We start from the raw sequence: 13,055 nt of genomic DNA on the forward strand, positions 1-13,055 counted from the left end.
CAACTGCCCAAAATGGGCTTAAAACAAGACCCTGAACTGCAGTGGTTCTCTCAGATACTATGATGTTGGAGACAGAAGTACTAACATTAGTGCAGTTTTTTTGCATGCTTTACAGTAAATATTCCCTGTAAAATGTGATGGAACAACAACATAGCATGGGCATCTTCTGCCTGTTATGCTCCCACTAAAGTCAAAAGCAAAACTCTCATTGATTTCATTGGGAGCCAGCTTGGGTTTCTGATATAAATAAACAAGGATCTAGTACACTGAACGGTCATTCAGGAACAGTTTATTGTTATACACACACACACTACCCCATAACGCAGCCATAGACCAGGAGAGGAACTTGGGATAACTTTACAATAAATGTTAATTGCATAGGTTAAAGATTCTTATTTATGCCACTAGCTTTGGGGGCAATTTTCATAATACTAAAGCTTTGTTAATCCAGATCTTTCTGATAAGCTCCATCCATTTATTTATTTACATAGCTATGCCTTTTTTTTTTTGACGTTCCCTTTGCTGTGGGATCTAGAAACCAGAGCAATAATTAACAGAAACAAAAATGCATACTCTGTCAGAGGCAATGGATAAACAGTAATTGGCAACTGACGGACAATAGGCATGCTTACATACACTGCCCTCAGACTTGCTAACTGTGGGCTCTGGTGAACTGCCAAAAGAACCACTTTCCACAAATGGGAGCGCTCCATTCAGAATGCCTTGGTTGTGGTCTCTTACAACAAAACTCCAGGAACCATCAACAAGAGCAACACAACTGATCTTAACAGCAGAGATGTAACAGAGTCAGATGCAATCTCTCAGACAGCTGAGTGCTAGACTATTCAGAGCTTTAAACAGTAACGAGTGTGCTCCCAGTTATCTGCCCACTGGGGAGGTAAACTGCAGCAAGAAATACCAGCTGGAACTTCTGAGTGTTCTTCAAGGGTAACCCCAGTGAAGCAATCTACCCCAAAGCTGACAAAGGCTAACGTAACTGTGGCAAAGTTTACACCCAAGAGGAGGGGCTGCAATATTCTGGCCAACCACCCCCACCACCTATCCACTTGCACACCTCTTTGCCTATACTAGCTACATATATTAGTAGAGAGGAATTATGAGTCCTGGGGAAAACAGGTTCCAAAGAGTCCTGAACTTTTAGCTGGCTGCTGTTTTCCCACATCTGTTGCACGTGCACAGAGCACTACAAAGTGCAAGCAAAACCTGACTAATTTAGATGTCTCAGGGAGAGCAATTACTTTTTATTCAGCAGCTGCTAGGAGCTAGGAACCAGGTAGCTTCAGGGAGAAAATAAAAATATAATGAACGGGGATTGAGTCACAAGCTAGTGGGGAAAAGGCTGGAGAGAAGGAGCACTGACTTCAGTGTATGCCATGTGTGATTCAGGCAGGGCTATATGGGAGGGTTTATAGCATGAGAACACAGATCCATGATTTTTTCTGGGTGAAAGCAATCCCCTGGAGGCTTCTCATGTTTAAGCACCCACTGTAGTGATTTTATTTGCACAGCAATTATATAAGTGTGTGCAGTCTACACACAAAATCACAGTCTCAAGAAAAAAAAGATAAAATAATTGCACATTCTTAGCTAGTTGAAATCAATGCCCTTTGTTCTGTCAGGTCACACTTGTACCCAAGGTCTGCAGGTAACTTGGTCTAATCACACATGTTGTACTGTGCTATACTTATATGAAAGATAAGTCATATGTACTACAGATTGTCTGAAATTGTACTCAAAGCAATGCAAACTGATTTTATTAAAAATGAATTCAAAGTATCCAGGCAGTTTAAAAGAAATCAAAATAAATACTTTCTGTATATTAAAATGTAACTGTAGAAATGCTACTCAATGGTAAAGATCGTCATTACCATTCCTTCTAATATATCCAACTCCATTTAATAACTAAAGTTTTATCTTTGATAGTTACAGGCTTGAAAAGGTTAATACTCAATTATATATGCTGTACTTTATCAAACAAACATTTTCCAGTTTTGGAAAGAAATAAGAAAACATACAGCCACCAATAGTGCCACTGACTGATCGGCAGAAGAGAACAGGAATAGGAATGGAGCACTTTCATGACACTCTAAACATAACTATTTTAATTATATTTTGTATGTTTCGATCAGACCATGCTTGTTATCACTAAGTAATTTTAAATGACAAATACTTCAATAATGTTTTTGACTAATGAATTGTAATAAATTATACACACAGTCCAAAGATGTTGCAGACTTCAGATAAATACAATTAAGCTGCTAAACTACACAGAAAACAGAACTGTCCTTAGTGATCTATTTTGGAATATGCTAAGCACGGCAAATGCTAAGCAGTTTTGAGCAATATCATCTTTCTGGGGTGACAGTGTAGGAATAACTAAGAACATTATGAGTAATGAACCTCAAACTTTATCAATATTGGATTAGGGTATTGGAACATCACAAGTAGAAAATGAAGTAGCTCCCTCTAAAATAAGAGCAGATTAATGGCACTGCAGTACAACTACTGAACTCCCAGTTGAGAAAACTGTGCTGTCTCCTTTTTAATAAACATTTATTTACCCCGTGCAAAAATGTTATCATTAATATACCAATATCCTTAATATACCAATGTTCGCATGCTTGTCACACTGAAACAACTACTACTTTGATTTAACAAAAACAACTTTTTCCAACAAAGTGAATTACTGTGATTGCACTGAAAAGCTAAACTTGACCTCTCATAATGACTTACCCAGGGTGAGGGATTTGTGTGTGGAACAAAAAATGATAGCCACGGTGTCTGCTGGTGTGAAACCAGAGTTATTCCTAGAAAAAAAAAACATTTTAATAATCTCTTTTAGCAAAAATCTGCTTAAAACATCATTGATCAAATGTACAACTTTAAGTATCCACACACATGTTCATAACACTTTGATCAGCTAGACAGAAATAATTCTACCCACAGATGCACAGCAATGTGTGTGTGGTGGGTTTTTGTTTTATTTATTTAAAAATATTTTTTTCTCTCAGTTGTGGCAAACTCTCTAATGGATAAATTCCCACAACCTAAATCCACCCAAGGTTACTTCTACATACATTCTGTATCACATTAGCAGCCAACTCCCCTTTGTAAAAACTGACCAACAGACAGTAAAGAGATATAGGATACATTCTATCTATTGAGAGAGAAGCTGGGCTTGAGGTTTATAGGATAAAATTAAGGCAGTAAGGTCGGAAAAGTGACCAACAGAGGCATACGATTGCCCAGTAGAGGTCATATGTTCAATCCAAATGGGAAATAGCTTTTCCTGAAACTCCAGATATGTATTTATTATACAGTTTAAGTAGCATCCTACTCAAGGTCCTGTAAAAATGGCATTGTGGGGTTCTACAACTGGGTCAGATCCTTGGTCCAGGAAAGGGCCAACATTACAAAAGGCACTTAAAGATGTCCTAAAGGATCATTTAGGATTTCCCTCTCACAGGGTAATACTCTGGTGGCATAAAACTAGCAGAGCTGGCTCTATGCCACGTGTACCATCCCCCCTAGATAGGGAATGTTTTAGGCAGGGGGCATAGCCAGAGTATGCTGCACTCTAGCAATCCCCAATCAGCAGAATGGTGCCTTAGAGCAGGACTGTGTCTGCTCTAACTCGCATCTGTGACACCTGGGCAAATCCATTGCCTTCAATAGAAGTAATTCAGGGGTTCCCAAACTGGGGGGTCAGGACTCATCAGGAGGTCGTGAGGTTATTACATGGGGGGGTCACAAGCTGTCAGTCTCCATCCCAAACCCCGCTTTGCTTCCAGCATTTATAATGGTGTTAAATATATAAACAAGTGTTTTTAATTTATAAGGGGAGGGGGGTCACATTCAGAGGCTTGCTATGTGAAAGGGGTCACCAGTACAATAGTTTGAGAACCACTGGAGTAATTAATTGGAACTTGATTAACAATTCAGTAGAAAATGCACAAGAAGGAATAGAATCCAGCTCCTGCTCTCTTAGCTGTGTTGCCTCTGCAATGCTAATGGGGGAGATGCAGCAAAAGCATCACTAGAATGAAGTCACCCCTGTTTTGGGAACATGCCCCTAGATGTATACATAAATAAATATACACACTTTATATTGTACGTTTGTTCAAAACATTCTAATCCACTTACCTTGTAGAAAAGAGGAAAGTTAAAAGCATGAAGCTCAGTTGAACAAAAAATACTGAAAGAGAAACAAGTTAAATTTAAGTTTACATGGTAAAAATAAATTTCACCTAAACCACTGTACTGTATGCTGTGTACATACCTTTTACACCTGCATAAAGTATGAAAAGATACACATCTGATGCTTAAGGATGGACCAAAACACTCAAAGAAATTTGATCTAGCCAAGTGCGTGGGCATATAAAGACTTGCGGAAAGGACAATTATTTCTGAAGGAGCAGTGGACATCACCATGTCTGAGGAAGCATTTCTGTAGCAAATGCGATTACTATGGTTATGGCAGCACTTGCAGAAGCACTGCCTCTGAATAAGGTACTTCCTGACATGATGTCTCATTGACAGAGAAGCTGACTGGTGAATGCCATGCATCCATTTCCAGAGTACTGCTTCACAGGAGTGATGACATAGTGCAACATTCTGACATACTTTAGGTGCCAGATATATCTCTGCTTAACAAATTGCAAAATCACATGTGAGTGTGAATACTGCAGACACAAACATGCCCACACTCTGGTGTATATTGCCCTCTTGATGAAATGCTTGTACTTTCCATAATTGTTAACAGGGGTTAGGAGACACCTATATATATGTTTGCATTCCTACTGGAAAAAAGCCAATTCCTGAACCAAGCCGTGCACACAGCCTGAAGCCCTCAGCAGTTGTTGAGCATAACAGAACTTTACAGGTGTGGACATATTTGACAGTCCTGAGGGGGACCATCCTCTCAGCTACCTTACTTAATGTCTACATGGCAGCCCAGTCCCCAAGCATGGAATCTGAGACCACATCCCACCCAAATGCTATATAAGAAATGGGGCAATTATGGAAAGGCAACTGACAAGCGGCCTTCCCAGACATCTCAGCACGTGTGGGAATCAGGCTGGCTGTGTGACATTTGAAGAAACTGAATGATGTGTGTGGTCACACAGGCTGATTGAGTGGATCCACCTCAATGTGGGACCGCAGCAACCCCCTGTTGGGAGAATAGGGCAAGTGTGGCATAAGACTAGGATTTCCAGAGATCTTTTAGAAGGAGGAGGGCGCACTTTTACATTTGCTAGAAATCTGGTGCAGAACCCCCTCTCTTGCAAAGCCTGGGTATGTGATGACCATGAAGCTAATGTGTCCCATAGTACAAGGTAAGATAAGGCAACAGTTTGGCCCCAATTTATAACTGGGCAATACTGTTGGTACTGGGCAATACTGACACATTAAACCAAGACTGAAAGAATCTCTTAACTATCAATGAAATTTTCCATTTATTATGAGAATTTCCTGAGATGGGCACACTAAAATTTTTGCCTCACATTTCATTTGGTATTTTACTTCACAGGAATCAACCAATTGTTACAGAATTGTAAATCATTTTTCTTTGGCATAAATGCATTAATTTACCATGCACAGAAAATGCATCCTTTCTGTAATAGCTATATACAAATAAACACCAATGTTGCTATCAATGCTATGTTATATATACTTCACTGAGGCTAGAATATTAACATACAAGTTACCTTTAAACAATAATCTGGAGAATGATAAATATACTTTCCTCTTAAAAATCTCAGACCAAATTTGCCACTGAAATAACACGGCACATAGCCAATGACTCCAATGAAGTAGTACAGACTTTCCTCATTTTTCAACTTTCTAAATATTTTAGAAATAAAGACATGCTTTATCTGTAGCAAATTATAGATCTAGAAGTATCAAGGTGTACATTAATGTTTTTGCTAAGGAATTTTAGTTATGCACATTGGAACTGACTAAATATAGAATAGGCAAAAAAATAAATGAAGTTGGATGATTTTCACAATTACAAGAACCACAATGTTGTACAGGAAGTTTTTTATCCTGAATGTGGCAAACAGACTAATCTTTCAAAACACTACTGTAAATGACAAGAAAAGCAATGGAAGCAACTGGACTGCATGAACAGTCCCCAAAATCATAGTTTGCAAAGCAGCTTTGCCTGTTTTTCACACCAGTTGTTATGCTGTCTGAGTAACAGGAGTGTCTTTTAATCAAAGTTTCTCTTTTACTTTCTTTACATTTTAAACAGAGAATTTACGTTTTTTCCCCTCTATTTGCACAGATTTGTGCATGGAAGTTACACGCACATCATCAGGGGAGAATATTCCTCTTAGCATGCATACCCTTCATCTGAATTCTTTTTGGTTTTATATTTCCTTCTTAGCAATTTTGAAAAAGCTCACTAGAAGTACACTCTTTATTTATTCTCATTTTACAATGTCAGTTCTGCAGTTTACTATCAATTACACAAGCATTTTATCATGTTGAATTGGCAACGAATATTGCAAGTAATATTTTACATGTATATAGTGTTTTTCATCTGAAAGTGCTCCACAGATTATCCACCACTGGAAAACAGCCACAGCTGGGTGAACACTGTGGGACAGGGGGTGCAAAACCCAGCCTTACAAAAGTAGTGCTATGAGAGCTATAAAATCTACACAAATTAGACAAGAATTTATCTAAAAATCCCACAGCAAACTCAGCTGTTTTTACTAAATTCAAACATTATTCAATTAAGTGATGGGCTTTTTATGAATTGAGTGTTTTAAAACACAAAGACAAGATATGTAATTGTTAATTCTCTTATAGGTGTGATTTTTTTCTGTTTACTTGGAACAAGTGAAAAATATTATTTCCTTTTTGTATGTAAGGCGACAGACTATCTGAAGAGCATATACACTTTTGCAACCAAGGATGCAAGATGAAATGTAGTAAATGGCAAAACTTCTATTGACTTCAATGGGGCCAGGATTTCACTCACTGTATCAAGGACACTGTACCAAGGGAGGAGGGATAGCTTAGAGGTTTGAGCATTGGCCTGCTAAACCCAGGGTTGTGAGCTCAATCCTTGAGGGGGCCATTTAGGGATCTGGGGCAAAAATTGGGGATTGGTCCTGCTTTGAGCAGGGGGTTGGACTAGATGACCTCCTGAGGTCCCTTCCAATCCTGATATTCTATGACACCTATATACTAAAAGGCGACTCAAGTGCTTTCCTGAAATTCAATGGTTTTAGACTAAACAGGATTTGATCTACAGTGCTGGTATTGGGAGATCCAAGTTACATCCCCCTACACTAATATGGGCTGCTGTATCTGTGGGGGGGGAGGGGGGAGCAGATTATGCCTATTGGAAAGGCAGGTGATACTGGGAGTTCTGACAGGGGAGAGCAGCTTTTAAGATGCATTCAGGCTCCAGAGGAGCCCTGTCACATAGGAATCTTGAGTCAGTGAACCCCTTTGGAGTCTGGGCCACATGCCTTTCCCAAGCAGTGCTGCCCACTTTTAGGGTTACACTAGCTGCCTACAGCTCCCCTGGTGGAGTGGGACAGTGAGTACTTCGTGCTCTCAGGGCAAATTTCTACTCCCAGGGAGCCTCTGCTAAAGAAAGACAGTACAGACCTTAGTCTGCATGAACTATTTAAAATTAATAATTAAATAATATGTGGGGAGGTGATAGGGATCCTGCTGTTTTGGTTCTTAATGATTGTGTAATGTATTTTTAACTGATGGATACCAGGACACTGTTCTCAAATATATTACTTAAATCTGATGAATAAAATAAAGAGCACCAAAAAAGTACTTTCTAACAAATTACTTCAACCACAAAAAAATTATCATGTAAAAAATCCCAATATTTTCAAGATTTATAATATAGTAAGGAAAGTAAAAACCAGCTTTTTATAAGCTATTAACATAATTTTCTGTCAATAATAGCTCCAACTGGAATCTACACTTTCAGTGAGGAGTGCCAAATCAAAACATGAACTTCCCTTTAATAGCTACAACTTCAACAGGATGGACACTGATATTTGAAAACTTATTACTTTAGAAAGGAAATGCTACTTTGAGCAATCCCAAGTGTAGATAATAGCAGGGTTCATACTTTTATTACTGCTGTTGCTTACTTAACATCCTAAAAATATGCAGCCTCTAGGAATTTTTCTAATCTATCTTGCTTGCAAAATGTATTAAAAATACAAAATCTAGCCTCATGGCAGTTAAATGTATTTCCTTCTTTTTTCTTTCCAGTATACACTGTTCATTGCACACGGGAGACAAATAAGTGATAAAAGGGATAGTTTAAGACCGAACTTACTTATGAACACTATTATAATCAAGCTAAATTTATCAAGGTCAATATTTGGATTGGAGAAAGTGTCACAGAACGTTGTATAGATGATCATCAGGAGCACACAGCTGCTGATAGCACCAAATGGAGGTTTCTTCCTCTCAAGCCAATCCTTGATGTGTCTTCGGACAATCTGTAACACAGAAATCAACAGGTTGCCTCTTTTCAAAGATGCAAGGAGCAAGTTGGGCATCACAAAATGAATCTGACAGCGGAAAGACATAAAGAGAAAAGAATAATTCGGATGACGGCCACAGTGGATTTCAAAGCTTCTCTGCCACACAACTCTTCTTCTGGGGAATTTAACATTTGTAGTGCAACTTCCACTGGGCATCCATAATGAGAGTATATTTTCAAGTACATTCAAATCCATCCTTAATCATGCCAAATGTTCTTTGCTAGCTGTCACTGAGACATGCCCATTAAGCCTCCCCAAAGTTTATCTCCTCTGCTGATACTAATGGATGGATGTAATTATCACAGTCCCCTTTGCATCAACAGACAATTCCAAGTGCAACTTCGGGAATCTTAAAAATCTGACATCTTCAGGAATTTCATGACGGTAGATAATCGAAAGTGATCCATGGAACATTTTAATATTTAAATAGCTAGCGATGCACCAGAAGTTTTTAATTAAATTATAACTCATGCTTGAAAAGCAAAAGTGCATGTGTTGTGGGAGTTTAAATAATTCAAACTCTGAATATCTAGTTTTTATAAATCTAAAGACAAATGCAATTTGCATGCTTTTAGAATACCAGAATTAACACATGAAAATGAACAAACCTACAGTGCTTAGTGTAACTTTTCCACTTTCAGGAAATTGAATCTGAAATTGTTTTACAAGATTTTGTTTTAGAGACAATTTTAAAAGTGAAAGTAACTTAAACTTTAAAATTTTGTCAAATTGGACTGAGCGTCATTAGAGACAACATATCTATCTGAGCACTTCCTGGTGAACTGCTTTTATTTTTTTGCTTTATTTTATATGGCTTGAAAAACTTTAAAGAATCATATGGCCATGACTTGTATTAATTTTTCAGCAATCATACTGTATTACCTGATTTCTCATGAGATCTCCCTACAGTCTGTGTTACCACATTCTTTTAGAAATAATGATGCAAGATCATGGAGCTTTGCAATGATAAGGTGCTAAAAGTATTATGTTACTTCCCTATTGCAATGCCATTAATAAACATCACCATTATTGACTTAATAATACAGAACATTTTAGAGGTATTCAAGATCAAAATCAATGCAGCAGCACAGGTCCTTTTCACAAGCTAGCTGCCAAATAAAAAATTCTGAAAGTAAGCTGGAACCTAGGTTAAAATACTGAGAAAGAAAATGTCTAATAACAAAGACAACACAGAGATTTCTTCAAGCCTTGGCCTACACTAAGATCAGCAGATTCAGACACCAACATCATTGGCCACCTGCACCTCACTGATGGTTTCAGAGGCAGGACAATGAAGTCAACCAAGTGTCTGAGCAGACAGAACTTACAGCCTGGAATGGAGATGTGAAACAATGACATCCAAAAATAAGTGACCTAGGCAAGCATATTGATGGAAAGAAGTTGAAAGGACAGAGCTTTGTAGAGGTAAATCCCACTTCTCCATATTAAAGGAAAATTCCTCACAACTGAAAATCTTAAAGGCAGCATCTTGCTAAAGGAAAAAAGGGCAGGGATGTTTGAAAACCAAGTCCCATTGTGGAACATAAAATCACTCAGTTTTCTTGCAGGCAGAGAGTTCTCACATCCCTTCCTTTTCACAAGAAAATGATTGGCCAAGTAACTTCCCAAACCTTGAAGAAAACACACTCCACACTGCCAAGTATCATAGGATCCCTACAAGAGATGGCAGTGAGGAGATGCTGGTCTTGATCCTGCAACCCTTACTCCTGCCAGTAAAACTGTGGAACCACTTATGCGAATAGGATTGGATCACATGCCAGTAACCATATTAGATGTGAGGGGCTGTGAAGATTTAACTCCTAACCCAAAGAGCAGGATACACACGCCCCTATCCCTAGTGGCTTTGGGGATATTAAATATGCAAACTTCCCAGTTAAAAAGATTAAAAAGCACAATGTGAATGTTGATGAAGAATCTACTGAAAAATTAGAAGATAACAAAACAAGCTGTATGGCTTTAGCCCTCATACTACCTCTTGTTAGTGACTTAAAGCCACTAAAAGTTCTGTGAGCTGGTGTCTTTCCCAATTTACTCTAAAACACAGCTCCACACACGAGAACTTTCTAGGGTTCAGTTTTAACAACACAGAAATTAACAATAACACATTTCAATAGAAATCTTTCCTCAGGCTTGACAACTCCTACGATTTCTCCTTCTAGACTGTTCAGCCCACACCCCAGATCCTCTCTTTAGACAGTTACCCCTCATCCCTTATATCCTAATGGGTTAAGAGGTAACCTACTTCTGTGAGTCAGGACATATGTTCAGGTGCTGCTCCTTAATATTGGCCAGCAGGAACAGCACTCAGTGCAATGCCCCATGTAAACACTGCATGCCTATTACAAATTAATACTTTGAAATGGCAGAACAAATCCATCACATACGTGGAGTTTACATTTTTTTATTCTGATTAGCACTTACTTATAGTTATACCATGTATTTAGTGAGATCTGTTAGTGAAATGCAGCTAGACTCCCTCTCCCTGTCCCTCCCCCCCCCACGTGGAGGACATACAAGTTAATACATGAATAACTGTCTTATTCAGGAATGATTTATGTGGCCCATTACTGTTTGTTATTAATTGAAGTTAATTATATCTAGTATTTTTTCACACTATATAGAAATGGAGCCTTCCTTGACATTTGTAATATAATAGGAAAAATTTGTACAATAGGTGTCATTAAAAAGTACATATATCTATAACTTTAAGATGTTTAAACCCTAATAAACTGAAAAACTGCAAAAACGGCTGTATAGTCATATAACAAATGTTTTGGAAGTTACATCATCACACAAAGCAGAATGTGCCTTCTATTTATACCCAGTGTTCTGGGATTGATTTAATCTTTTAAAGAAGATAGTTTTAACCTTATATCCTCCTTTAAACCTTCTAAAATGCCTCGACTTTAACCCCTCAGCTGAGAGTATGAGTCTTTATTCCCTTGTGCCTTACCAAACAATATTGGATCATTGTTAGCCCCAAATCCAGTAACTGATTTTTCCTCTCACTCACTTTCTCTCTCTTTTAAATTTAGGATTCCTAATTCTCCGTTTTGTCTTAGTAGAGCCATTATTTAATAGACATAATAAACAAACAGCACCATAACTTTGTATTACACTTTGAGTGTTCTTTGCCTTCAAAAGCTCTCTCTTCAAAGTGAAGCATTAAAAGAAAATACTGCATAACAGTCCAATAATCTCACCACACCTTCCCTTACAAGGTGAGGGCAACAAGGCCGGGAAGAGAAACAAATACTGGGGATTACATGAATGAAGGAACCAAGTTCAGAGAGGGAGAAGATAATAAACTGGATTTGTAAGGAGTGTAGGGACCAAAAAGGGGAGCAGATGGAAATGAGAGTATATATGCAGCACAGCACACACAAAATGGGGACTAGAGCCTTTCCCCATTATTTTAGTATTTTTGTTTGCAACTTGAATCCACATAGATGGGCCCTTACTTCAGTGCAGAGTTCCATTCATTTCAATGGGACCCGGAGCAGGTCTCTTGATAGGGTCAGAATCTTTGTCTTTATAGCAGGTTTTTGTGTTAATTCCTGTATATTACAATGAGGGTCACAGCCTTGCCCACCCTCAGGACTGTATACCAATTCACTCATATTCTTGCAGCCTGTGAAATTTTAAAAAATGTCAGTTGAGTCACTTGTCCTTTATTAGAGAGCTCAAATTCTGATTGAATGTCCTGTCCTAAAAATGGATGAAGAGAAATACTAACTGCTTCCTTCTTTTAATTTGAGGAGAAAATGTTTACCAGGCTCTGGCTTTTTTCTTTTTTTATCTTCATCTTTCTGGATAATATAAAAGTGATTTAAAGTGTGTGAATCAATTTATTTTCATGCATTAGCTCTCACTCAGAAACTCTCTCAAAGTAAACCAAGATTCTATTTTCCATCTAGATGGGCCCTCTGGAACACACTTTAAAAATTACCTACTAACATTGAGTAATTTAAAACTGCTATTTTCATAAAATTAGAAAACAACACATTCAACAACAGCATATACAAATACTCCTATGACACTTTATGGTTAAGTGTATATTTGTTGTTACTTTGTTTGCATTTCTGTGGCGAATTTGTTCTGTTACTTATTAAAGGTAAGTGTCATAAGAAAGTGAATCATGGTTGGAATCCTGTTAATCTGTCATCTTAATTTTCTGCAACTGCTTTTCAGTAGTGTTGATTTCCCAGAACATCACTCCTTATTCCTGCAACTCACCTGAAGTTTGATTATAAAAAGTAAGGCCACTTCCATGTGGATTTAATTACAAATATAATCTATTTGATAAAGTGTTCCTTTAGATGAAAGTTTCTCTAACCTTTGGTTTATTTTTAATTTTAAACCACATTTAAATTAGATTACATTTAATTTAATTTATGTTTTTCAACCCATATGTTTTGAACCTCTCTTCACTAATTCCAGTATACCACTTCCTTAACATTATAGATTGTTCTTTAA

The 13,055-nt window shown here is 37.8% G+C and overlaps 1 protein-coding gene across 3 annotated transcripts in view; it reads right to left on the reverse strand.

The window, feature by feature from the left end:
- Window positions 1–13,055, reverse strand: part of SLC10A7 (solute carrier family 10 member 7) — a 199,439-nt gene that overhangs the window by 24,714 nt on the left and 161,670 nt on the right. For all 3 annotated transcript variants that reach the window (XM_073341293.1, XM_073341294.1, XM_073341295.1), the window contains 3 exons: window positions 8,348–8,513; window positions 4,165–4,216; window positions 2,755–2,828 (listed from right to left, as the gene is read on the reverse strand). In XM_073341293.1, the coding sequence (XP_073197394.1) occupies window positions 2,755–2,828; window positions 4,165–4,216; window positions 8,348–8,513 (292 nt within the window). The remainder of the gene's footprint in view (window positions 1–2,754; window positions 2,829–4,164; window positions 4,217–8,347; window positions 8,514–13,055) is intronic.

The sequence above is a fragment of the Lepidochelys kempii genome, chromosome 4 (assembly GCF_965140265.1).
Source record: "Lepidochelys kempii isolate rLepKem1 chromosome 4, rLepKem1.hap2, whole genome shotgun sequence".
Taxonomy (NCBI): Eukaryota; Metazoa; Chordata; order Testudines; family Cheloniidae; genus Lepidochelys; species Lepidochelys kempii.